General features: G+C 49.1%; 3 protein-coding genes across 9 annotated transcripts in view; 1 reads left to right on the forward strand and 2 right to left on the reverse strand.

Annotated features, from left to right (window-relative positions):
• The first annotated feature begins 281 nt into the window (after positions 1-281).
• Positions 282-1,740, forward strand: DDIT4 (DNA damage inducible transcript 4). The gene is made up of 2 exons (XM_005154010.3): positions 282-381; positions 581-1,740. Exons 1-2 carry the CDS (start codon positions 285-287, stop codon positions 1,054-1,056), a joined length of 573 nt encoding a protein of 190 aa, XP_005154067.1. The 5' UTR covers positions 282-284; the 3' UTR covers positions 1,057-1,740.
• A 2,781-nt stretch (positions 1,741-4,521) lies between these two features.
• On the reverse strand, positions 4,522-26,240 carry DNAJB12 (DnaJ heat shock protein family (Hsp40) member B12). The gene is made up of 9 exons (XM_034062125.1): positions 26,088-26,240; positions 20,344-20,518; positions 18,825-18,970; positions 15,572-15,757; positions 13,448-13,527; positions 12,222-12,331; positions 9,000-9,172; positions 7,866-8,014; positions 4,522-6,483 (listed from the first exon to the last, which is right to left on the reverse strand). The coding sequence occupies exons 1-8, from the start codon at positions 26,218-26,220 to the stop codon at positions 7,866-7,868; spliced, it is 1,152 nt and encodes a 383-aa protein (XP_033918016.1). The 5' UTR covers positions 26,221-26,240; the 3' UTR covers positions 4,522-6,483.
• A 445-nt stretch (positions 26,241-26,685) lies between these two features.
• Positions 26,686-27,627, reverse strand: part of MICU1 (mitochondrial calcium uptake 1) — a 112,257-nt gene continuing 111,315 nt past the window's right edge. For all 7 annotated transcript variants that reach the window (XM_031053032.2, XM_031053037.2, XM_031053036.2 and 4 more), the window contains one exon: positions 26,686-27,538. In XM_031053032.2, the coding sequence (XP_030908892.1) occupies positions 27,378-27,538 (161 nt within the window). In that variant the 3' untranslated portion in view covers positions 26,686-27,377. The remainder of the gene's footprint in view (positions 27,539-27,627) is intronic.

The raw sequence follows: 27,627 nt of genomic DNA on the forward strand, positions 1-27,627 counted from the left end.
TGGTGAAGCCCAAGCCCAAGCCCAAGCCCAGGCCAGGAGAGGGCCGGGGCAGGCGGCGGGCGCGGGGCGGGCTGGGGCGGCTGCACCGGCGCTGCCCGGCGCTCCTGACGCAACCCCCGCCGCCGTTTGCAGGGGGAGGGGCGGGGCCTCCCGCTGTCACCGGGCAGGAGAGACGCCGCGGACGTGCCCCGCGCTCCCATTGGCGGGCGCGGGAGGGGGCGGGCCCCGCCGGCCCGGGTCTATATGAGGCGGCGGCGCGGCCGGTGCCGGGCAGAGCGGCGGCGATGCCCGGGCTGTGGCACCGGATGGCTGGCGGCGAGCCCGGCCGCCTGGAGAGCTCGGACTGCGAGTCCCTCGGCAGCGCCTCCGGGTCGGAGGGAGGTGAGCGGGGAGGGAGTCCTGAGGTGTGAGGCTGAGCTGAAGGTGTGAGGTTGAGCTGAAGGTGTGAGGTTGAGCTGAAGGTGCTGTGCCGCAGTTACAGCCCTAGCTCTCTGGCTCACTGTGCCTCCGCAGCTGTGAGACCCCAGCCTGTCCGCAGGCGGTGGCCCCGGTGCTGAGCTGCCTCCCGTTCTCTCTGCAGATGCTGAATACGCTGATGGTGTCTCCCTGCCGGACCTGGACCTGCTGCATGACCCTGAAGATGAGCTGCTGTGTGCCAACCTGATGGACCTGGTTCAGACCACGCTGGGCAGAGCCCCGCTGGGCGCCAAGCGCTGCTCCCGGCTCCTCATGCCGGCTCAGCTGCTGGCGCAGGTGAGGACGGAGCTGCTGCGCTTGGCCTGCAGTGAGCCGTGTGGGCTGCGCGGGGCCCTCCTTGACCTCTGTGTGGAGCACGGCAAGGCCTGCCACGACGTGGGGCACATCACCGTGGACCCGGCCGTGGTGCCCACCTTCCAGCTCACCCTGGTGCTCCGGCTGGACTCCCGCCTGTGGCCCAAGATCCAGGGACTCTTCACCTCGGGACCGGCTTTCACGCCGCTGAAGCTGAGCACGGGCTTCAGGGTCATCAAGAAGAAGCTGTACAGCTCCGAGCAGCTGCTCATCGAGGAGTGCTGATGGGCTGTGCCAGAGAAGGGACTTGCCCAAGTGCTTTGGAAGAGCTGGTTAGAGCGTGGCGGCTCCTGGCAGCTGCTGTAGTTTAGGTTAGGTTGGAGTAGGGCTGTAGGTGGAAGTAGTTGGGGCAGGCGGAGGTCTCCGCGGAGCGGCCGCCGGTGCCGGGGCATCCCTGACAGCAGAGCGGGGCAGGACACGGGCGGAGGTTGCTTCACACTGTCGATGATTGTGGGGTGATTGCGGTGACTGCGCTCCCGGATGTGGCAGCCGGGCTGCCGGGGGCAGGCAGCCTCCTCCCGTTGGCTGATTAATCATGGGGTTTTTGTAACAAGGATTGTAATCAATGGGGTTTCTGGGGGAGGGGCCGTGTGGGAGTGAGTGACAGCTGAGCTGTAAGTTTGGATCAAAGGCAAAACCCTCTGCTGGCATCTGGGCAGCTCTGTGCGGGCTCCCCGGGATGCAGGAGGGGGTCCGAAATCGTGTTGGGTCTTGGATCGTGAGAGGGGAGAGTGAATGGTGGGAGAGGTGACACAGGGACGGAGGGCAGGACCCCTCACCGTGACACGTGTGGGTGCTTCATTGGTTACAGTTTACACTCCTACACTTGATGTTCAAGTGCAAGACTTCCTATGCAATCGTGTCGGTGGTTTTTTTTACTTTTCTAATAAAATTTGTCTTAATTGATAATTTGCTGTCTCCGTTGTCACTCTGGTTCAGAGGGGGATGATGCAACTGCTGTCTGATGGGGTGAAATCCCCTCTGGCATCCTTGGGAAGCTTTTCCTGGCAGGTGGGAGCTGAAGGCTTTGAGAACTGGGGGGGAATCCCACTGTGACAGCTCCTAATTGCAGGACATGGGGCTGTGACTCAGGGGTGCTGAGTCAGACCCTGAGCCAGCTAGGTGCATGCCTGTGCCTGGGGAGCAGTGCCTGGGCTCCCCAGCGAGGGGCTGCTGCTCCCCATGGGAGCTGTGGGGGTGCGGGCAGAAAGCCAGGAGCATTGGCTGAAATGGGAAGGGAGGGAGGGAGGGAGGTGGGAGGGTCACACCTGCCGGGGGAGCGCTCCCCAGCTCCAAACACACTGCAGAAATGAGACCAATTACCCAAGCCTGCAATTAGAGTCACTCAGAGAAAAGGCTTTCACTAAAAGGTAATTAAGATGCTTGGCAAATGAAGAGCCTCAGAAGGTGTGGGGGATAAAGCCAGCCTGAAAATCCATTTCCATTCAAATGTGAGCTTGTTCTGGCTCGGGCTTCTGTTGGTTTTTATTTGGTTGGTTTTGTTGTTTGCTTTGGGTTTATTATCTTTCTTTTTTTCCAGTCTCCTGTGGACAAACACTAACTTTTTGATGAAAATTTATGCCAAAAATTTGCTTTTGTGAAGGACAAGGCACAGCCGGAGTGCTGGGCGATGAGGTTGCTCACCTATGTAAATACTGCCTCGGAGCAATCAGGACAACAAGGAATGCCTGGTGGATACAGCTGGAAACATGCCTTTACAAACCCACATTGTGCAAAGGGAGGTGGGATGTTTTCCAAAGGGTCTCATGCCAGAGCATTCCCTCCCTCACGTGAGGGGCATCCCCATGCTAGGGTCAGTGCCCTGAGGGGCTGCCCAGCACAAAAACACCCACCAGAACAGCTCCGGAGCCACTGAGAGGGCTGTAAAGGAAGCTCCAAACCCTAAGTTTTGCTGTGAAATCAGGAGAGAAGCAGATTTTGGCACCCACCACACAGGGTGGAAGCAGCACGTGGTGAGAGATTTACAGCACAGTGACGGCAGCAACACCGGTGGCCTGGCTCCGGCTGTGCCATCATCACCTCTGAGACACATTGTGTCTTGAACCTATATATACAGCTCTATAAATACACCTAGTTTTATGTATTGAGCCTCTAAGCACGCAGAGGGGATGGCCCCGTGTCTCGCCTGTTCCCTGCCAGCAGCTCTGGGGTGGCTGAGGGATGCCACATCACATTCTTTGAAATCATTATTATAAGGAATAATCAAGGCTTTGTAGAAAATGCCAAGAGAATGAAAAATAATGCAGAATGACAGCCTCTTTGTTGGGGGGTGCCCAGCAAAACCCTCCATGTGGGTGCATACGCCCCTGAAATGCCCCATGGTGACAGCCCCAGCCATGAGTGATGGCAGGTGAAGCTTTGCTGCTATTTATAGCAAAACGGCCTTTCTGTGACAAATTTGGGGGGATCTCAAGGTCCCTGGGGTTTGGCAGCTCCCAGGAAAGTGCCAGAAGCTTCCAGCGAGGCTGTATTTAGCATCTCCCAGTGCAGGGGCAGGCAGAGGGATATTTTGGGACCCAGGAGGTGGTGATGGGGCTATTTGTAGCACTGGCCTCAGCCCTGGGAGTCCAAGCGCTGTCATGGTGTTGGGAAAAGTGTGATTTTTGGGACATCAGCAGCAATAAGGCAAATCGGGATTTTAGTCCTTGGGTAATGCTAAACCCTCTTGTTTTGCTGCCAAAAATGATGGTGGTCATAAGCAGGGTCCCCTTCACTCCTTACATGTGGGAAGAGGAGGATCATGGTGCACCTGCCTTCCCCTGCTGCCTCCCTGCCTTTGGCCACCACTCCAATAAAAAGCATGGGCTAATGAGCTACCATTAATAGAGAAGGAGCTAATAGGCAGCCCAATTGCCCACACCTTTGGTGGGTGGGAAGGGACCAGCACACCAAAAGTGCAGAGCATCTCCCATTGGTCTGGGCTGGGAATGACCCAACATGTAGCAAAAGCACCCCAAAAACTTGGGCATGGATGCAGCTGATTACACAATTAAAGCAAGTAAGTGGAGCGGGGTCTGTGCCAGTGGCACTGGGGCTTTGCTGGGGGCTGTGCTGGTTCATGCCAGACACTCTCAGCCAGCACAGGCATTGCAGGAGGTTGGCAGGGCTGACTCACTGCCACTGCTGAGAACGCAGTGCCAAGGGGAAATGGAAGCAACGTGACCCCTTCGCCTCTGAGAGGAGGGGAAAAAATGGGAAAGTGGGAAAGAAAACACCCCAAAACCTCCAGTCCTTTGATGTGTGGGGCTAGGGAGGCAGGAGGGAGCACCAGAGGGATCAGGCCTGCCCCAAGAGCCAGCAGTTTCTGCTCTCAGGAAACACATCTAGGCCACATTTCCATCCAGGACAAAGGCAGCCCAAGCCTTCCTGCCCACCACCCTCCCCAGACCTGTCTGAAGGGCACCTTCTAACACTGGGGTGATGCTGCCAGGATGGTGGGATTCTGGAGTAAGAATAAAGCATCTCCATCTTCTTCTTGTCCTTCCCTCTCCCATGCCAGGGAGGCCTCTGCAGCGCTGGAGCTCTCAGTTGCTGGGGCTTGCTGGGACAGCAGACACTAAATCCCATTCGCTGAACACCTGTGTGGATGCAACAAAGGTGGTGTGAAGGAGCTGTAAAACCAGAGCTGGCTGGGGCAAGGGTCTGCAGGACACCAACACAGCAGGAGCCTTTCACATTATAAACATTTATTTATAGATGTACAATTGTATAATTAATTCTAAATCGAGAGATACAGCCGCTCTGAACATCCATTAGGATCTATGCCTTCTGGCTCGTTATTATCCATGGATATCTACTTGGAAAAATATAATCAAAAGGGTTTGGTGGGCAGGCTCTGGGCAAGGAATGCTGTTGTGTGAGACATTCAGCAACTTACGTGAACATGTTTCTTGTTTAACCCCCTCCCCAGGATCTCTTTGTGCCGGCTAGCCTGAGCCTCTAGTAGAAGCTATTTCCAAATGCCATCCAACTTCCATCCAATTCCAACCAAAGGTAGAAGAATAATTTAAGGAAACCAACAAAACAACCAAGAAACCCCAGCCCTTTAAAATCAGGTCCAAGTAATGGTGCCTGTGGGATAATAAGGCTTGCAGTTAACAGGCAGGCCAGTATTTTGCAAAATAAATAAATGGCTGAAGACAGAGCACGTGGGTTCCTAATGACAAAGAAACAAAACCACCTTACCTCTCACCTCTTCCAGCCCCTGCCATCCCACCCAGGAGCTGCCATGCTTCTGATTCATTCCCCTGAGCAGGTCCTGGGGTGGCTCTCACTGAAATTTCTTTAGACAAAAATGAACTGAAGAGTGCCAAGAATCCAGTTTATCCCATGGAAGGCAGCTCAGCTCATGCCAGCATTGCTTTGAAGAGATGGATCCTAACCTTGAGTGCCCTCCCGCTGCCCTTATGCCAGTCCTGCCCAGTGGTGATGGAGTGAGAGATGCGCTGCAGAGCTCAGGTGGGGTCCAAGGAGAGCTCTGGCGCACGTGCCGATCTCCCCCAGCAACACTTCTTTCAACAGAAGCAATAGGAAGCTCTGTTTCTTGTGAATTAGCAGTATTTTACAGGTCTCCTCTAGGAAACATCAGAGATAGGGTGTCAAGGCCACAGCCAAGCTGCAAACAGGAATGCTGGTGGGTGAGGAACCCCAAGTGTAGGACAGACCAGAAACAACTGTAACAAAGGGAGGCAGCTCGTGGAAAGCCCTCTTTACAGAGCGAACGCTGCATGCTGATTACGAGGCAAAATTAAAGCAGACTCTGCAAAAAAAGAAGTTCTGTGCACAAATAAACCCAACGACTGATGAGCAAAACCCATCCGGGACAATCCTCCCCACCACTGAGCGCGGCGCCGGGGCTCAACTGACCTGCTGCAGCTTCTGCCAATGCGGCAGAACCACATCACAAATCTGGACAGCATCCCCCCTTTCTATGTTACCCCCTACAGCACTGGAATTCCTTTTATTAAAACCCGAAAGGCAGGTATCGACATCCCAAAGAGCAGAATGCTCCTGTCCTCCAGAAAGCAAATTACAGGAACTGCAAAGTGATTCTTGTGTCAGGCTGGAAAGCGCTGCAGGACGAGACACCCTGGGAAGAGACTTCCCGCTTCCCTGTTTACCAAACTGGGCAAAAACAAAATAATTTAATCATCCAACCCCTGCATAGTTTAAAAGTACAACATATATACAGCTATAAATTAATTCTAAATAGATTATATATTGGTTTTCTTTTCTTTAGAGTTTTATCACCAAATTGTCCAATTCCTCTCTCTGTCGGCAGTGACCAGCACGGTCACTAAGGATCTCCTTCTGCTTCATGGCTTCTACAGTTAAGTGTTTTTACACTCTACGTGTCTGTTCTCAGGGTTGTGGGATCCCAGGAGCAACGAGACTGTTGCACGCTAGCGGTGCCAGAAGGGAAGGAGGAACATGGGCAGCTCGATTTCCTGTCCTAATCGCTGCCCCAGATGTAGGTCGAATGGTGGAGACAGGCAGAGAGAAGAAAGAGGGCAGTTGTGCGTTGCTAATTCTCCAATTCCATTTATAAGATAAGGTTTGATTCTTTGAAATAGCAAGTCTGTCACCTCGATTCAGTGCACTTCACCAAAAGTCTTCAGGCATTTCAAGAGTCTGGGGACAAAAGCGGTAGTGGTGTCAGTCTCTGGACAAGCGCACGTCACTGTACCTCCCCCTTCGGTTCCCCCCCCCCCCCACAATACAGGCAGCAGCTTTGTCAGTCGCACTGTTTTGATCTGCAGCGGGCTGCCTAAGAGCAGCTCTCTTTTCAGACCACAGGTACAGAGGCAATTGAAGAAAAGCAGCTAAATAATGCTGGTCTGTCATGAAAGAAGAGGTGCAGTTATCAAAAAACAGGAGAGTGGGTATATCAAGATAAGAATGGCTCCATAAACAGGATACACCAAAAAGAAGGCCGAATGCAACCCAGGGGATTTGTTTGAAAGGCCAAACTTTCAGGCACACTCCCTTTGCCAAGGAAAATAAAAACCAAACAAAACCTGCCCTGCTAAAGCTCCTTACTTGTATCTCTAAATCAAGCAGCTCGGTGTCCCACATCCTCAAGTAGGCTTCACAAGCCTAAGTGGTGTCTGTAACATTAACATCTGGGGCAAGCCTCACCTCTGATTAATTTCCTACAGAAGCCCTGTTTTCCCATAACTTTGTGGTAGGAGGGGCCTGGGTGCTCTGCAGCCGTCCCAGCACTAGCTGGTAGCTGAGATCAGCTCACATAATTAAGCAGAAAAAGGACTCCAAAATGCAGGCCAATTTTTTGCCTTATTTCTGTGCAGTTCTCCCGTGACCCAGCACACCCGGTCTCACACACGCTCCCTGGGCTTGCCTTCATCCAAGCTCTCTAACCCCTTCCAGGCGCCCCTCAGCTGTTTTTACTTTGATTCCCAGTTTAACGCAGTAAGTTACTTCTATGACCTGCTGTGAACTCTGCCCATTTGCTTTGTTCTCCTTGAGTGTCATGGGAAGACAACAGCAGGGGCAAGGAACATCTGTTTGGTAGGAGTGCATTCCCTGTCATCATATTGCTTCAAGTACCAGGGGACAACAGCTTTTTCAGTAAAACAGACAATAAAGCAACCAAAAAAGGGTTCATTAAAACATGGCAGCTGCCTGCCATGGCTGGTAAAAAGCTCCCAACTTAGCCGAGGCCTGCATGGCTGCTCTATTGAATGAATAGTTGACAAAACCTCAGCTGTGTCGCCAACAAGCCTGGGGCTTTTGTTCTGTTCCTAGAGACCCAACACTGCCAGTGCCAGATAAAACAGGGAGCTTGAAGAGAGCCGAGGATGCCAACATGCAAACTAAACAAAATCAATTTCCCGATTAACAAGTGTATGCTTGACAGCAGGGGGTGCTTCCCCCCATGACGTGTGTGCATCCAGAGGAGACTCATGAGGATCTGTGTCTCAAACAGAGATTTAAGTATTAAAAGCACTATTGTGCTCTGCTCTGCTGCCAGGAGAAGCATCACCAGCTCGTACTTAGACCTCTGCTGAGCGGGCAGGCGGTGACTGTCCATGCAGGGCTTGAACGTCTGACAGTCTGCTACAGCTGGGGGTGCTCATGCTCTGTGCTCGTCGATACAGATCTGAGTCTCCGAAGTAGCGTGCCCGGTACAACAAGCCTTCCTCTGCAAAGGGAAAAGCCCAGCGTTATGAACCCGATGTGGAAGGAGACCCACCTGCTAGGCCACATCCCACCATGGGCTCTGCTGGGAACAGGAGGCAACTCATGGTTTTCAAGGCAAGACGAAGCACAGGATGAGGCTGAGGAAATGCCCTGTGCCCTTTAAGACAGGATGGGCGTAAGCTAACATACGCTGACAGCTCATCCATCCCAGGAAAAAAACCTTAGGAACCTAACAGAACCTGCCTCTAGTCCCAGGAGGCTCATGAGGCAGCCTACACAATGGTTACCCCAGCAGAAGAAACTTAGAGGGTCAAGGCTTCATGCATTGGCCTCACCTGGCACTACCTGGGCCTCTAACAGCCCCTCCTGCATCCCAGGCACTCAAACCCTATCCTGGCCACTGCTCCAAGAGCTGTGATCATCACCTGCTGGGAATGGGCAGGAGAGGAAGGAGATCACCCCTGGGACTTGCAAAACGTTTGCTGCCCTGGCCACACTGTGCTGCCTGTCCAGATCATCCCTCATCTGTCTGTCTGGGTAGCTGTCCCTCCAGACCCTGCATGCTCTCAGCAGCATGCAAGGCAATGTCAGTGCTGCCACCACACCCTTCTGAACAGGGACAGGATGTGGGATGGAGGACTCCATGGGCAACAGACTTTTAGATGTGGTCCTCAAACAACTACAGTATTACACAGAGCTATGAGAGCCCTCTTGAAAATCAGATGGCTGCAATCTTCTCTCTCTGGAATCTCTGGGGCACAACTCTTGTCTGACCAGTTCTACAACAGCATTAAAAAACAAACCCCCCCACATACTGCATTTGTCACAAAGTCATAGAGTGAAACAAATGGCCAACAACATAGGAAATGTGCTCGCACCGTGTTAAAGTATAACCTTAGCCTAACTCAGTCCCCAGTTGATGACCTTTCCAAAGCTGACCTCCTGCAGCAGCCAAGACCCTCCACTCCTGACCCCACACTACTCACTCTGCTGCTTCTCTTTCCAGCAGTTATTTCGAAGGTTTGCAATGTAGTCCTCCTCCACGCTCTTTTCAACATTTTTCAGGTTCGTGCCCGTGTATTCATCTGCAAAGTTCTCAGATACATAGTAGATGACCTTCAAGTGCTCTGTTACTCTCCTGTGTGTGTGACCCACAGACCTAGTTCAGGGAGAAGAGGCAGAACAGTGTAGGACATGCTTCAAGGGCATAGCAAAAGCTCCCAGCAATTTATAAGGCACAACCTGCCACGATACCAGAACAGTCAAAACATACATCGTTCCTAAGCATCCATGGGCTTGAAGGTTTGGAAAGCAGAAGCATTTCTGGTGGAAATAAAATGCTAACAGAGGGAGATAAAACCTGCCAGGCCTCTAGCTAGGTGGGCAGAGCTCTGAATACAGACATAACTCTGAGGCAGATTGCCCAAGGCCTAACCCCACTTAAAATAAAGTGTTCACTAGAATTTTCAGTGCTAATTAAATCTCTGCAATTTCCTTGCTGATGACACCATCGTCTGTTTTTGGCAGTGAACCCCAAGGATGGTTACAAAGCTTGGAGGCTGATGCTTGTGCAGTGTAGGGTGAGAGCAGTCAGCAAAGCAGAATGGTGCCTATGCAGAGCAGGGGAGTGCCAAGGTGAGGACAGAGCAGGGGCTACTGTCACAGCTCCCCACAGCCTCCCCTCTGCTAAGTCAAACCCAGTCCCCACTGCTAAGATATCTGCTAACCCCAACAGCGTCAGCTTCCTTTACCATGTCACATGCTGCAATGAACGCTGTGGCTGCAAGAGCAAAATTAGACCCGCTCTGCACTCAACCTGCACCAACTAGCACAGAAAGCACTTTCTAGAAGGAAATATCTTCTTACCCTACCCCCATGGATTTGCATTTCAGACAAAGCCCTGTACATATTTTCCCTGACACTTCAGCAAACCTAGAGATACTCACTAGGGTGTGTTTGCAAGCTGTAACACAGGACCTGTGCCCAAATGCTGGATTCATGAGGAACAGCTCCATCTGGAAACATGCCCAAAGTTTCCCATAATAAATATCAGCTGGCTGCTGCATTAAATGTGAGCCTGATTCTTAAGCCAGGTATAAACAGTCACTCATCCAGCTAGCCCTTCAGTCTGTTATCAGGGTTTATAGGAGTGATTGAAAGACTTTGGCAAGTTTCATCAAGGTCCAGCACTCAGAGATGAGTGGTGGGTAACCGGATAGACTGAACGTGACCAAAAGGCTCTACAGGCATTCTTCGACAGAAAGGCTAATGTAACTCCAGCAGTGCCTGCTGGCAGAGACGCAGTTCTGGAAGAAGCTCGGCTCACTATTTCACCTGTCCAGAGAGGGCCATAGGCTCTCCTGAAGTTCATATGCTGCTTCTGTATAACGATGAACTATGGAGGCTACAAAGTGTATCCTCACAGGAGGAGTACTAAAGCTTGCAGAGCTTCAGCAGCATGCTTGAGTGTGAAGCATCAAAACAAGGGCAGGACCTGGTTCAAGAAACCTGCCACCCGAAGTTGGACATGCAATTAAGTCATGCAAATTCGATTAGGTGTTACTGAAGAGCAGGGTGGCAGAGTCAGGCCCACAGCCAGAGAGGCTCTTCAGCAGAAAGGTTTTGGAAGAGACTGACAAAGGTAATCAAGTAACAAATGGTTCTTTAGGACTCTGCCTCTTTCAGTGACAGCTTCACTGTCAAGAAGTGGCATTAAAATCTCTGTGTGCCGTTGAAACCTAACCCAGTTAGAAAGCTTCTCGCCTCCTGGTCACTGAGTTCAGTGCAGCAGGCTCCAGCTTTCTGCTGAACAACAGCCAAGCACAGCATTTCCCTTTTCAAGAGGCAGCAGGGCTGCCTGCGCGGGTGAGTGAGCGAGCAGCACCGCCTGCCGGCACAGCCGCCTGTTGCTCCAGAGCTAATTCCATTTGAAGTGCCCTGGTCACTCCGGAAGGATTGCGCAGGTCTGGATCAGCTAATTTGCTGCTCTTGTCCAAATCCAAACGTGGGAATTGGTTTGCTTGCTGCTACCTGAGCGTGCAGAGACAGGGACAGCAGAGGGAACAGGGAACCAAGCAGCACAGAAACAGCTGAGACTCAGGGATGGCTTTTCTCTTGACAGCTGACAAGGCTGGAAGCAAATCCCTGCCCACTTAGAAGCTGTCCTCCACTGAATGTCTTCCACAAACCACCCCTTCACCAGTATAAACCAAACCGGTATACATATGTATATGCTTAATTTGCAGTCCTAATATCAACTGCAGAAATGACATCACAATATTCTTTAGCTTCTCAAAATAACCCTTAACTGTACCCTCTTAAAAACCTTTTGGCTCTGAGCACTAATGTCATAGTTTTCAACTTGGACCCAAAAGCTAAGCTGAGATTTATAGTATTTAACATCATCAATGGCAAACTTTGTCACCTGTGAAACTAAACAGGGACCACTGGCTGTAACCAGTCTACCCTCTTTAAATACATATAAGGAACTTCCAGTGAAAATACATTAAGCTTTTGTCAAGAATGATGCAAGCAGCCAGAAATCAAGCCTGTCTTCCCATTCCTTGCTGGCACTTCAAAGTGGGTAAGAATAGACTCACTTCATTTGTCAGCCAAGTAAGCGTATCAGGGCATTTCCACAGGATCTAGAATGAAACAGCTTAAAAAATAGGGGATTTCTCTAGGAGTGTTTTTTACTCTACATGAGTGTCTTTTATTCCTTCTTCTTTTCCACTGCTGCTTTGTACTAGGCATAAGCTGAGGCTTTCATGAAGAACAGATCTAGCTTTTGTTTTTCACAGTCCAACTTAACTCTGCATCTCAATTCATTCTGCATATGGGATCTTGGTGCTCAGCTAGTGTTTCTCAAAGTCATTTCATCTGCTCCTTTCTAGGACAGAAACACCCAGCTGTGCAGAAAGTCTCTGTCAAAGAACATCCTCCCTTAGGCAAGTGAGCACCCTACAACCTTCTGTACAGCTTCCATCTCAAGACCTGTTTGAGAACCAGGATGCCTTCACTGATGTGTGAGACATCTGCCAAAAAAGGCAACATCGTGATGAGATAAAGCAAAAAAAAAAAGCCAACCCAAAACCCCCCAAAAGACAGAAAAACCAGACAGCCTCAATCCCTACCCCAACACACCACCCCGCCCTCCAGAGCCCAAGCCCCTCCCCAGCTAGGTAAGTTTTAGAGCAATGGGTACTAACGGCCTATGGCTCAAACTGTAAGGTGGGCTGGAGACCATCATCTGGCTGAGAGCAGACACAATGATCAGGATGAGGATAGGCATCAGCTGGACAAACAACCCAAGGCCACCCTGAAGGAACAGAAACACAGAGTGGAGTACCATCCGTACAAACATACACAAGGATCCCATAGCATCACCCTCTCACCCTCCCAGCCCTCAGACAACCTTGATTCTCCTGCTTTTCATAGGCATTTGGCTTAGGATGCACTCCAAAATAACTCAGGGGAACTCATCAACTCACAGCTCCCACCCAGGAAAGGAAGTGTGACTGAAGGTCCAAACCCACTGCGCCTTCTCTGGATGTGACAAAGGGCAGAGGGGACTGGCAGGGGTACTGAGTGAATCTCAAAAGTCTCATGCCTGTATTTTGTTTTTCTAGAGCACATGTGTTTTCTGTCCTGCTTGGGCTAGTGAGCAGAACCTTCTCCCCTCTTCAGTGTCAGATGAAAGTAATTCCCTCTCTGCCTCACCTCCTTAGCTCCCTCCGGTTTCAGCAGAGTACACTTTCCCCTTTAAGCTTGAGAAACTATATTCAGGGAGTTTTAGTTGTTTGTTTGTTTTTAAATATAATTGGTTATGCCCAGAAAACAGTAATCTTCAGTATATAACCCTGGTTTCTTGAACAGTAAGTCACTCATTCCCACTGCTCTAGACCAGAGGGCTTGGAGTGCTGGAGATATACTTAGATGTTCTGTGATGGGAAAACATAAAAATAGCTCATGCTATAAAGTGCCTTCCTTGGTTAATTAAGAATCACAGATTAGAAATACCCCATTTTCAATACTGGAATAAAAGGGAGAAGAAGCCATGAGCATCCATATTATCTGAAAAGTGCATTTTACCCTTTGAAATTACAGAATTAAATCAGAAAGGAGATGCTTATTCTGTGGTAAAGACAGGAACATTTTACTGGTACCATCTTATTTCAAGGCAGCGCTGTTTAAAGAGACACCAGCGTTTTACTCACTGGATAACAACTGTAAGAGTCCGGGAGAACCACCAGCAGTAAATTAAACTGCAACTTGGTGTATACTCTGAAGGCAGCTCACTTCCCATGACTCTAGCTTTCTGTTCAGGAGGGTGGAAACAAGCAGGACTGTTTCACAAGATGGTCACACCGACTAGCTCACACCTCATGTCAGAAAAACCTTTAGACTCCCAGCCCCCAGCCTGTTCTCCACTTACGTCACCCTGATGTTCTCGTCTGTCCTGCCTCTGATGGTAGGTATATCGCATCCTGCCATTGCTGTACACGTGGACATTACCTACAGACAAAAGAGAAGTGTTACACAAAAGTCAGCGATGCTGCTGGCTGGGCAGGAAGGAACCACAAAGGGTGTCTGTGTTCTGTGTCAGCCTCACCAGTGAAAACACAGCAGGAAAAAGTAGGGTGCTGGCAACAGCACATTCAGGAATTTTAACTTTGAACATTGTTGAATAGGCTTGATCTGTTTCTTTGGTTCAGGCCACACTCAGCAAAGATATAGACATAGAGATTGTAAAGGAATCCATGCTGTGCTCACACTTAGATTTGGTCTGACATTACCATCGCTCTCATTTCAGCTCGTCTAGAATGACTGTCAGCTTGTCAGCTGGCATGCTGCTCTCTCATAGCCAGCAGCATGCCAGCCAGTTCAGAGCCAGAAGACCATTATCTGCCTTGGATGGGCTGCTTCCAGGCTGGAAATGGGATGCCTCAGTGAAGTGGTGATTTGACAGATTTGGGCTATTCCTGAGATCCCTGCATATGTGCCAGTGCACAAGGTACACATCCATGGTTTTGCTCAAGAAGCCACATGGCAAAAGCCCCTGACTCAAGCCACTCCATCATGCTGCCCTGACAGAGATGGCAGGAGCTTTAGGGTGAAGCAAATACAGGACCCCACAGGAGACTGATATGCACAGGAGACTGAATGCATAAAAAAAATTCTATTCATCATCTGTAGCCAACATTTAAAAAATGACCTATATAAGCCACTGCTGAAAATGAAGTATTCCTAAAGGGTACTAAGCAGGATGTCTGCAAGGGAACTGGTGGTGGGCACAGAGATCCATCTATAGGACTTTGGAGCATCATATAAAAATTTCAGCTTGGAAGCGATCTCAGAAGGTCCAACCTCCTGCTTAAAAGAAGGATCAGCTCTGTAGACATAATATCTTGTACAATCCTCCTCACTTTGAATTGAATTTACTTTAGATTAAAACCAATTACAAAAAGAAGTAATTTTGGTAGTTCTTCCACCCCAAAACCAGAGCTCTTCCATGTCTAGTTTTAAATATCAAAACTACAACTGAAAAGGGAGACCAGCTGAGAAAGCAGTCCTGAATTCTCCTGGGGCAGTGAGGAAAGGAAAGAAAAAGACTGAGCTAAAACAGCAACCTCCTGTTTTCAAACTGGAGTAGCTGTACCTCTCGGACAGGCAGAATATGCTGCAAAAGGCTTCAAGATGCCTTTGCAAGTATTAGACATCAGTGAGTTAAATCTTACATATCAGATAGGAAAGAGCTACCAGAGTAAATCTTCTCAATTGAAACAAAAATATTTATGTTTCCAAGTTGGTCCACAGAGGTCAAATAACCACTGCCTCCACTGCCAGTCAAAGATGACTAGAGTAAATACAAGGGAGTCTTATAAAATACCCTTATCCTTATATTAAACCTGTATTTTTGCTTGGAACCAATCAAGTGAAGGAACAGTCAATCGGTTCCTTCTTGCTCCCCAAACCAGGATCAGCAGTGTGGATAGACAGGATACAAATTTAATTTTCAATTCAAGAGGTTTAAATTGAGCTCTAAGAATAACAATTTCCTCTTTTTTTATGGGACAAAGTGGAAAGAAGGAAGTGGACACTGATCTCAGAGAAACTGCTTCAGCTGCATGGCAGAGCAGATACAGATCAAGAACAAGGCCCAGGCATTACAATAGTTTGTTCTGATAAGAAGATTTAACTTCTAAAACCACCAGAAAGAAAAGCTTTCTTCAAAATAGGATTATTTTTACAACTAGCCTTAAAACAAGACATTTTTTATTCTAACATTCAACCCAACCTAGTAACATCTAATGCAGCCAACATGCAAACAAACACCTCAAGCTGCAAAGAAGTCCAGCTCTGATGGTATTACCTGCTGGCTGCTGAGTCCTCCAAGGACTCCTATGAACAACTTAGAAAACTCTGGGTGTTTAGGTCATGTGTGAAGAACTTTCATCAAACTCAGCAATCCTTGCACAGCCATACAAACCACTACCGCACTGTTGCTCTGTCAAAAGGATTGGGTCCCATTCAAGAGATTAAGATTTAATGTGCTTACTAGAAGGAAAACCTCCACCAAAAAACATGTTGAAGAGGTCCTCAGGGGAGATGTCTGCCTCAAACCCGCGGTGGAAGTCTGAGTGACTGTGTCCGTGCCGAGCTGGGTTGAGTTTCTCATCTCCAAACTGGTCATATTGCTTCCTCTTCTCTGGGTTGCTCAATACTGCGTATGCATTACCAATGGCTGAAATATTGACAATAAGGAAGCAATTAGCTTCTTTCTTTTACAGATAATACATTTAGTCCTCCAAACTGCCAGGACTTGCCTTTCTTATTACACAAATGAGATTCTCAACTACCCACATCTTTTCTACAGGCTACTTCAGCGGCAGAGCACCAGCACCTGGCACGCTTGTCTGGCAAACACAGACAGAAAGAAACCACAAGAAGAGACTCAATTAAAAAGATCTTAATTAATTCAAATGAAGAAGTTATGATATGACAGGTATAAATTTGGTATATGTCCCTAGAGAAACCTTCTCAGATGAATGAAACAATGAACTGCAAAGGAAATGCTGGTAACAGAGCAGCTACATGTTTGACTTAAACTTATTTCTTTTGAACAACTAAGGCCCAAGTCCTTCACCTGTAAGCAACTGTCAAGAAAATACAAGTTCAGTTGACAAATTTTATTCAGAAGTGGCACTAAGGGAATTTAATGTCATAGCCTAAAACCAGAACTGCAAAGGGCTAGGTCACTGAAGGAGACTTTTAAAACCTCCCATAAGAGCTAGTAAGAAAACACTGGCTAGAAGTTGTGTCCATCAACTACTAATTTCAGGATTTTTAGATGTCAAAAATAAGGTGCATAATTACAAGGACTGTTAGTGCCTGTGATGGTAGGAAATGTTGTGGAACTAAAGCCCCTCCAGTTCCCCAGCTCACTCTCCTTCCAACCTCAGCATGCTTGGGCCTTTCTGCCAGAATATCTGCCTATCACCCTTCTATTTCTGTACTTTTCTGTTGACACGTTCCAGCTTACCACTTCCCCTCTGCACCAACCTACCCAAGAGCCTCCCTGTGTGACTTCAGAGCCTACCCTCTCTCCTCATTGTGTGGCAAGAAGGCAAAAATGTTCATGACAGTAGCTGCCTTGTGTATGAAAGGCAGGGGCAGAACTGGTAGAAAAGGGAGATACATGCCCTTTGGAGGAGATTAACTCCAAGATCCAACATTTTGCTGGTATTCAGGTTGAGGTGTACGGTTTCTTAGACCAGAGATTTGGAGTCTGGAGGATGTAATGTCAGTACACTTGTTCTCCTTCTTGGTTATAATTAGTTCACACAGAGCAAACACTTCTACAAACAGGCAGTGAAGCTGGACGACAAGGACTGTCTCTTAGCATATTAGCTTGATCTTTTACACTGTATGATTAAGCAAGGAAAATATAGCAGTTCAGGGTTTTGTTCATTTCTGACTTTCTGCTGACAAAGCCCAAGAAACATCTCATTCCAGATCAGGATTTTAGCACAAAGTAGCCAGTTTCAACTCTATCTCCAGTATCAGCCAAAGGTAGTGATGCAGATCTGCCACAAAACAAACTGCAGCTAACTGCAATGACAGAGACAAGGTCTCAGGACAAGCCGTAATACTTTATCAGCTGTCACTGGGAAGACAAATGCCAAGACTTCACCTAATACATCAGCGTAAGGAAAGATTAACTAAAATCCTCATAGCAGCGCACGTTTTCGCCTTCACCCTCTGGAACCAAAAAGCTGGACTTCAGTGAGCCCTGCAAAGGAGGAGCTCAGCTCAGGGGCTGAAGGACAGGGGAACGAATGAGGCAAGGCCTGGAGGAGAGATAGCAGATAGCTCTGCACTGGAGGATAAAGGGCACCTTGCTTAACACACGACTTCTGGCACGTAACTCTTGTCACAGCGTTCAGCAAACATCATTATTTAAGATTACAGGTGAAGAAACCTGCCTTTCGCCACTAAGTAGGGATTGAAGGATAAACTATCCAACAGCGGCTTACTGCACATGCAGCGTAGACAGATGTCTGCAGATGCTCACTCTTTAATCTGTCCCCCAAACTAAAACAGCTTCTCCCAAGTAGCTGGGGGTCAGCTCATTATTTGCTAATGGCAACACACTTTATCAGTTAGGGATTTAAGTCTTAAAAGTCTTGAACAAACCTTACATAAGACTTTTACTGCTGAATTCATGTCTGCTAGAAGTATACCCGAATACTGTATCAGTACACTCACACCAGCCTAACCTTGCTACCTGCTCCAGCAGACGTCTCATGTATTTCATTCCCAAGATGGCCAGAATCAGATGTTACTATTTAAATGCCTTAACATTGCAAAAACTGTGCCGTACAACTGGCATCAAGAAGTTCTGCATTTAGCAAAACTGTAATAAACTTCTGCAGTTTGTAAAGGAAAATAGGGTTATATGTTCCAAGCAATAGCAATTCTATTGGAAATTATGCCACTTTTAAGGTATCTAATTACCCAGAAACATCCTTGCTGCATTTGTAGAGAGGCCCTGAGGACTGGGGTCTTCGCACCAGAACTGAACCTCCTGATGACCCTTTTTGAGTTCCAACTGGGTTCAGTTGTATGGCTGATGGTTTCACCCTAAAAATTTTCACCTGGGTTTTCTATGCACCTGTTCCATCTGTAGCCTTTCACAATGGTCAGGTTCAGAGTGCTTGCTTAGAAACCTGAAGGCTTATTCTCAATGAGTGGAAGAGTCTAAACACAAGTTCTGAAGAAGGTGAATTTCCTGTCATTGGGCCTCCCCAATAGTGTTTCTCTCAAGGGACCCAACAGCTGCCTCTAGTACTGAACAATTCGGTTGGTCTCTGCTGGATTTGTCAGTAGACAGGAGTCCATCCCAGCACCTGTGATGTGCTGGATGGCTGCAGGACTTTGAGCTTCTCCCTGCTGGGTGAATGACCCCACATCTCTCCAGAAAAGACACTGGTAACATCCCAAGGGACTTTCCTTCTGAGCAGTGTGCCAGGAGGATGAAGCAACACATAGGAAGGGTTGCTAGGAGAAAAGGAAGGCTTCTCCTTGTCCAACTAGCAGAAGTGAATCCTATCTGTGCCAACCTGTGTTTATTATTTTAAGCTTACACTTTATTTGTAATACAACCAGATCAGAGGAGAGACAACTTTACAATGAACTTTATTTCACTCTACCCAGCTCATGAGGTTGCTGTTAAAGAGTCCTTGCTACCCCAGCTCAGCACCATTGCCTGATAGATGAGGGCAAATCAAAGAGTTGGAAATGCTTTTTACCTTTAAATGCCTCTGTAGCCCCTGGTGCGTGGTTCTTATCTGGGTGAAACTTCAGTGCAAGTTTCCGGTAAGCCTTTTTGAGGTCCTCATCAGAAGCTTCTCTGTTTACTCCCAGAATTTCATAGTAATCTTTGCATTGCTTTACCCTGACAGCAGAGAAGGGAAAGAACATGGACAGTTAGTTTCAGCTCTGAAAAGCACCTTGCATTTAGTACATCAACTCCGCAACATCTCATACATCACAGTTTCAATTGATGTTGTTCAGTGAACTCTGGTTTACTCAGCTCTAATTCCCCACAGGATGAGCCAATTTTTTCACCGACTCACTCCCACTGTGCCTGCATCACTAGCATACAAACATTCTCACAGAACAAGTCAAGCCAGTAGAGGTAGAAGGGCCTCTCCTCAGGCAATGATATCACCCACAGAGGAATGTCATTGGCAAACAAGCTTCAGATTCATCGTGCTCACGTTTTGGAAGCTATTTGGGATTGGCAGGGCAGGATCTGATGGATAGCTGGGCTATTGGTGTGTCCTCCCCTCCAGTCTCCTCATACTCAGTTCTCAAACCTAAAAATAACATCAGCTGAATCCTAGATGAAGAAAGAGGAAGCTGCCCAGGCCTGTGTGTGCAGCCAGCTTGTTCTGGGTACACTCACAGCATAGCGATGGTTTCTTCTTCTCATGTGACTTTGATGAGACAGAACACAGCTTGCTGGTGTTTTGGAGAAACGGATGATGTAACAAACATCCCCATAAGCCCATTAGCCACAGCAGCTCTTGTGCAATTCAGGCCATGTCCATAACCTTAAACAAAGTTTTCCTAGTGACTGTGCCTGCAGCTCATCCTTCAACTTCCAGTATTTTCAAATGGTAGAAAGGAATAAAGAATGGCTTGAAACAGGATTTGGAAAGCAGATGACTGGATAAACATGCCCTGGGACCTTCCAGGAGAAGCTTTAGAAGTGTATCATGATAATAGAGTGAAGCAGCCAACAGCAGACTTCTAATTTATTGGGCTCTAGGAACAGAGTATCATCAGGAGAGAGGAAGAGGAATATGTCCTGTCACTTGCTACTAGGTCAAACCTTGGAGCAGGAGGGCTACCTTGCACAAGTTGTGAGCCTTGACTTCCACCTACAGGATCTCATGGGAGCACATGGGGTTTTCACAGCATTACAGAATAACACTAAAGCAAACATTAATCTGAAGTCCATGAGATGAATGTATCCAAAATGCCTTTTTGGACCTCAGCCAGGAAGAGGTCTACATACTTACAGCTCAAGCCCTCGTGCATGCCTTTGGGGGGAAACCTCATCCCTCATAGACCCACCCCAGCTGCTTCCCAGAGCTGGTGTAGCTATAAATCCTCCTAGTATGCTTTTAACACTCAGCCAGCTAAAACCAACCCAATATGGTTCAAAGCTGAAATCTTTAAATCCCTGTGAAAAACAGAACTGTATCACACGACCAACTCAAACAAACTGCAGGTTGAAGCCATGGAGAGCCATGCACACACCTCTTCACTGCATCCACCTGGTCCTGAGTGTAGCCCTTGGGGGCCTCCCCACCAACCTCCCCATTGGCCGATGGGAAGCTCCCGCCCATTTTCTTGAACTGAGGGTTTGTGGACTCCTTGGGCTGGGACTGGCCATTGGCTGATTGCTCGTTCTTGTTGAGTGATTCGAGCAGAACTGAAATGACAAAAAGATGAAAAGAAATAGTTAAGAGATCACTAAGTTTAATCTGCCTTCTCAACTCTCCCATAGAGCACCCTCTTCATCCTTGCCACCACTCTAAAATGCCCCATCCTCCATCAGAAAGTCTCTCACCTTTTCACCCAGGAACCATTGAGATCCTGCTGCTTTTTGCCCAGATGCGAGGGCTGCTGCTGAAGATACTGCCTCCTTCTCCCACCACACACAACCTTCACCAAAACCCCAGGCCTACCCAGCTGAACAATCCAGAAGCCAGACTGGATCACCAAAGTGGTGCGTGCTTGTCCTCTTTTTTCCTTATGTCTCTCCTTAACAGTGAAGCATTTCCACATTTGTTCTCCAGCATGTTATAAAGCATGTTATTCTTCTTTATCTCCTGCCTTTTGGAATCCGCAGGTAAATTATGTGACAATGCCATACCTTTAGAGAGCTTAGAAAATAATAGTGCGGGAAGCCAGTCATATGGGACACTCTTTCTGGGACAGAACTGCAGCACTGACTGCTGGCAGCACCACAGAATCATACAATAGTTAGGGTTGGAAAGGACCTTCAGATCATCCAGTTCCAACCCAATGCCATGGGCAGGGACACCTCACACTAAACCATGTCACTCAAGGCCCTGTCCAACCTGGCCTTGAACAGCACCAGGGATGGAGCATTCACTACCTCCCTGGGGAACCCATTCCAGGGCCTCACCACCCTAACAGTAAAGAATTTCTTCCTTATATCCAATCTAAACTTCCCCTGCTTAAGTTTGAACCCATTACCCCTTGTCCTATCACTACAGTCCCTAATGAAGAGTCCCTCACCAGCATCCCTATAGGCCTCCTTCAGCTACAGGAAGGCTGCTATGAGGTCTCCACGCAGCCTTCTCTTCTCCAGCCTGAACAGCCCCAACTTTCTCAGCCTGTCTTCATATGGGAGGTGCTCGAGGCCCCTGATCATCCTCGTGGCCTCCTCTGGACTTGTTCCAACAGTTCCATGTCCTTTTTATGTTGAGGACACCAGAACTGCACACAATACTCCAGGTGAGGCCTCACAAGAGCAGAGTAGAGGGGCAGGATCACCTCCTTCGACCTGCTGGTCACACTCCTTTTGATGCAGCCCAGGATATGGTTGGTTTTCTGGGCTGCGATCACACACTGAAGCCAGCTCGTGTTAATTTTCTCATTGACCAACACCCCCAAGTCCTTCTTCGCAGGGCTGCCCTGAATTTCCTTTTTGCCCAACCTGTAGCTGTGCCTGGGATTGCTCCGACCCAGGTGTAGGACCTTGCACTTGGCATGGTTAAACTTCATGAGGTTGGCATCGGCCCACCTCACAAGCATGTCAGGGTCCCTCTGGATGGCATTCCTTCCCTCTAGCGTATCAACATAACCACACAGCTTGGTGTCATCAGCAAACTTGCTGAGGGCACACTCAATTCCATTGTCCATGTCAGCGACAAAGACATTAAACAAGACCGTTCCCAACACCGATCCCTGAGGGACACCGCTCGTTACTGGTCTCCAGCTGGACATTGAACCGTTGACCACAACTCTTTGAGTGTGACCATCCAGCCAGTTCTTTATCCACCGAGTGGTCCACCTATCAAATTGATGTCTCTCCAATTTAGAGACAAGGATGTCATGTGGGACAGTGTCGAACACTTTGCACAAGTCCAGGTAGATGATGTCAACTGCTCTACCCCTGTCCGCCAGTTCCATAGCCCCGTCATAGAAGGCCACCAAATTGGTCAGGCAGGATTTCCCCTTAGTGAAGCCATGCTGGCTGTCACCAAGCACCTTGTTGTTTTTCATGTGCCTTAGCATGCCTTCCAGGAGAATCTGCTCCCAGATTTTGCCAGGCACAGAGGTAAGACTGACTGGTCTGTAATTCCCTGGGTCATCCATTTTCCCCTTCTTGAAAATGGGGGTTATATTTCCCTTTTTCCAGTCATCAGGAACTTCACCTGACTGCCATGATTTTTCAAATATGATGGACAGTGGCTTAGCAACTTCATTTGCCAGCTCCTTCAGGACCCACGGATGGATTTCATCAGGTCCCATGGACTTGTGTACATTCAGGTTTTTAAGATCGTCTTGAACCAGATCCTCTCCTACAGTGGGCCCAAGGTCTTCATTCTCACAGTCCCTGCGTTCGCCTTCCAAGACTTCGGGGGTGTTGTCAGAGCCTTTGCCAGTGAAGACTAAGGCACAGAAGTAATTAAAAACCTCAGCCTATCAGGTTCTTATAGCTTACAGGATAGGGCCCACATTGTCCCTAGTCTGTCTTTTATTTGCAATGTACCTATAGAATAGACCCATAACACATGAGTCAGAAGGATATTTTGTCCTCTTGCACTGTCTTACCTACATATTCAGTGCATGTAGAAGCTATGAAAACCATCTTCACTCCCAACTACTGAATACCAGTTGTATAAATTCAGTTTCCCTTTTCTTAAGTGGGGTGCCCATGTGTAGTGGGTAAACTGCTGTGGACTGTTGCTTCCTTGCAAGGCTTGGACACTGTCCTCCACCCTTTTTAGCCAACAGTGGAAAAATATTCAGGCCTGGGCTAACTGCACAGGTGACAACACTGTGAAACCAAGTGAGACTCCTCCAAGCACACAAATGTCTCACCGTTATGCACTTCCCTGGCAGCTGGATGGCACTATCTGTTTAAACTCTGTATTTTTTTTTTACCATATGTCAGAATGACCTCTTCACGCCTGTAGTTTCTTAAGTTTGTATACTGCACCCCCCCAAAAAGAATAGGCACATGTTTAATAATGATTAGAACCAGATATTATTTGCAAAGACATCAGTAACTTGACGAGCTTGCAGTCCCTTATCCAGGAGCCTAGAGCTGAGAAGGACATTTCATCTCCTCCAGCAGATTGCACGTTACAGACCTTGCACTATGGGGGTAATATGCTCTTTATGCAAGTGCAAACAACACTTACAGGCCAAGAGATGAGCCCAGATATCCTATCTGCCCCACAGAGCTTGTAGGGGCAAGAAAAAATGCTCAGTAATCCAACAACCAATATAGGCAATTGTTACAGACTGGAGGATAAAAATGACAGCAGTAATTAGCTAGCAGTAATTCATGGAATGAACTTTTGAGCTTAGGAACTTCATGGATTTCAGCCTTCAGAAAACTAAATCCTTCCTTCGCTCATATTTACACCACTACAATGCTCACAAAACTGCAGTCTTTGCTTTTGATCCTTCCAAACCTGGAACAAACTGCCATTTACTTTTAAACCTTGCCTCGTGAGGCTGTCCCTTTATCCACCCCACTCTTGATGTTTTGGCATCAGTTCCCTATAGCTGCCAAGAGATTTTTGGTAATGTAGTTCCCCAAAACAACCACATATGGCCTCAGTTCAGTCCTGTTTTGCTCTACAGCCCCAATCCTATTGCATCTACATCCCAAAGCCACACTGGTCCTCTGTGGAATGACAGCACAGCAGAAATTCATGAACTGCTGAAGCAGAGACTACTCTGAATGAGTTTTCAGATCTGCTACCTCAGCTCCCAACCAGATATGTGCTGTGGGTCATTCTTCATCACTTGTTAGGCAGCATTTGTCTAACTTGTGCTAATTTTCCAAACTTCCCACTTTCAGGTGACAGTGTGACTTTGTGTCTCACGCTGTGGCAGTGTAGAAGGCTTCTGTTGACATTCCCTTGCAAACCCTTTTCTGATCCTGTGATGACACCTGTAGGACCCAGCCAGGGTCAGAGTCTGAAGTGCCGGCTGGGCAGGGTCCACATGGCAGATCATTGCCAAACTCAGTGTAACTCCTGAGAAAGAGAAGAAATTTCCCAAGGGTGCACAAACTATGTAAAGACTCAACGACCACAGTGTAACTGTGGGATCTTTGGCAACATTTCCCAGTTATACACCCAAAGTGCATGGGCAAGCAACCGGCAGGACATCAAGCGAAAGGTCCTTGGCCAGCAGCTCACACAGCTGCACTAGCAGTTTGGTTGGGTCTAGCCACAAATTAGCACAGTGTATTTAACATTAACCTGCTCTGTTGTTTCCCTTTCCTCTGCTTTCTTTCCCTATGCTCTTCTCCAACAGTACATATCCCACCTTCCATTCCAGCTGTCCCAGGCCACAGGAGTAGGGCAAACCCTGATGGCTTTATACTGCAAACTGGTGCTTGCTGTCATCCAGGTCTGCTTTTGTGGCACACGCCCTAGCAGAGCTCCTCAGGAAGAGCAATGCTGGTCAGGGTGGGCTTTTCTGTATACTATGCCATGCTTTTGCCTCCAAAAGTCACTTTTCATACCCAGCAATTTCGCAAAAGTATAAACTCTGAATGGGAAAGAAAACCATGCCACACACACGACAACCTGAAGCACTATGTTTGAGGGAATGGGATGAGACCTTGTGCAACAAGGAAAGCCTTGGGCTCTTTACAGGGCAGAGAAGCTGCAAAACACAGCTGAAGAATGAAAACTCAGGTAAGGTGTGCCAAAGTAAAAATAATAGTAATAAAAAATCCACATCCCTTTGCATAAATTTCTGCAATGTAAGAACACACGGAGAAAGAACTGCCTGGCTGCTTCTGCAAACCACTTTCCAGTTGCTTTTGTGACATATTAGTTACGTAGGCCATAAAGCTTCCAGGAAATTAGACTGTTCCTCAAAACCTACAGAACTAGCATGTCTTCAAGGAGGAAGATGTGTTTATGCGTGCTGTAATGAACTGCAGGAGCTGGTCTGCAGTAATCAATGGTGGCATTCGAAAAGAAGAGCCACACTTGCTGAGCGGAAGAGCTGGGACACCAAGTAATGCTCAAACATCAGTCTGTGTGATACCGCTGCTCCTGTGGCTGAGGTGCTCGAAGAGGGATCCTCCTGCAGGGCCAGCACGGCTGCACCCCCGAGGGAGGGATGGAGGTGAAGGCAACCCAACTGTGAGAGGACGAAGAGCGGGAAGGAGACCGGCTTTCTGCAGCCCGACCGAGAGCTTCCTTCCCCCTCACCAAGCTCCTTCTGCCCCCAGCAACGACAGCCTCGCAGCGACGCTCCCACGCGGGGCCGTGTCCGCGGGTGCGGGGCACAAAGCCAGCGAGCTCTTACGGAGGAAATAAAGGCACCGAGCTCCGCTCGCACCGTGCCTCTTCCCGGCCTCCCCTCCGGACGAACACCTCCCTCGCACCCTCACGCCCTCCCTAGTGAGCTACAAGGGCCGAGGGGCGACCGCGGGGCCGCGCACGCAGCCGTTAACAGGCTGTCTCCGGTAGGAAGCAGCGCCGGGGGCTCCGTAACCCTCCCGGGCTGGCGCACACGTACACGTACACGTACACATATACACATACACACTACAGCCCTGGCACACCCCTCCGGCCGCCGCAACGCCCTCTGGGAGCGGCACATACCCACCGCCCCCCCAGCGGCGGACTCGTCTACCCGGCGTGCACCACGCGTCCACCCCTTCGGCGCAGGCGCCATACAGGTGAGAGGTCAAGCGCGGCGGCGGCGGCGCAGGCCCAGCTCCCCCGGGTCCCCCGCCGCCCCCCCCCAACACCGCACCGGGCTCTCACCGCGGACCCGAGGCGAGGGGTACAAGCGCTGCGCCTTCTCCAGGAACCGCCGGGCCTTGTCAGGCTGGTTGGCCTTGGCGGCGGCCAGCGCGATCCCGATGCACCGCTCCGCCTCGTCCCTGTTCGACTCCATGGCGGCGGCGGCAGCCGGGCGGGTGGGGAGGGGGGGGGAAAGGGGCGGGGCCGCGCGCAGCCTGATGACGTAACCATCGCCCTGTGTCAGTGAGGCGGAGCCAGGCCCCGCCGTGGGTGCCCCGGCACCCGTCCGGTACGGCGGGCGGAACGGTGTCGCGGCGCCCGCTCCCGGGGGGGGGTCGAACGGTGTCGGGACGGGTGACAGCTCCGCGGGGGGTGTGGGGAGCAGGCGGGACGGGCAGAACAACCATCGCTGCAGACAGGATGGGAAAGTCTGCCACCGAACACCCGTCCATGTAACGTGACAGTCCCGGGAACAGCACCTGAACGGAGTTCAGGTGAGAGTAGATGGAACACAGCAGCTCTGGGCGTTCCAGTGCTGGAAAGTCATGGTTTTTTAATCCCCCTTCCAAACACCATCTCTGGTGACTTGCCACCATCCTTAAGTGAAGACATGAATCAGTCAAAAGAGACAAGCCACAGGCCATGTTGTGAGCAACATCTTTACATTATACAGAGAGGACAACACTTGGCAAGTAACACCTTTCAGCCTGCTCCTGTTACAGAACAATTCCCTTCGGAGAAGGATCCCTCGCTGGCAGCAGGTTGGTTATGCAAGGCAGGATGGGTGGGAGAGCCAGTTGGTCCACTGTATTTAAGTGCTCTTCCACTAGAGGCAGCACCTTGGCTCGGGCAGCCCTTTTATGGATGTATCTGTCCTGTCCACCCTTCCCCAAAAGTCTGGGGGTGCACAGCACTCAGCCAACCAAAATGCTGTGGTGGCTCTCACCACCTGGCTGCTCCAGCCTCTGCTCCTAGGTCTCACTGCTAAGGAACAATCTAAGAATGAAAATAAACCCCATGCCATTTTATAATAACATTAAATAAGTGATTTGGGTGCAGCCCCACAAGACTGCTCCATGCCCAGCTGCACAGGCAAGGCTCATCACAAAGCAGAGGTGGTGACACTAAGAAATGTCCTTTTTTCCTGAGAGGCACATCAGCAGCAAGCAGAAGCTGCAAATACAACAGGCTTTCATTTCTACCTTTGATTTACAAAAATCTCCTGTTATGAACAGTCTGGGCTTGCCAGAGACTGGTGCCACCTGGCAGGTGTCTGCAGGCAGGGAACCTGGGGACTCCTGCCTGACCCCACTAGTGCTTGGGCATGGCAAAGTCCCACGCTGTCTCCTGGGCACATTTCCACATTGCCCGCATGAGTCGTGTGAAGCCCATGTCTTTAGGCTTCTCCAAGCCTCTCATAAGGCGCTGCTTCATTATGGCAACAAACTCCTTGTTACTCAGCTCACCGTTCCCTGCGAAAAGAAGAAAAAATTAGAAACACTAAACCCCACCAATAGCCTCCTCCCTGCATGCACTAACTTTAAAGGGCAGCAGCCACAAG

This window comes from Melopsittacus undulatus, chromosome 4 (genome assembly GCF_012275295.1).
Source record: "Melopsittacus undulatus isolate bMelUnd1 chromosome 4, bMelUnd1.mat.Z, whole genome shotgun sequence".
Taxonomy (NCBI): Eukaryota; Metazoa; Chordata; class Aves; order Psittaciformes; family Psittaculidae; genus Melopsittacus; species Melopsittacus undulatus.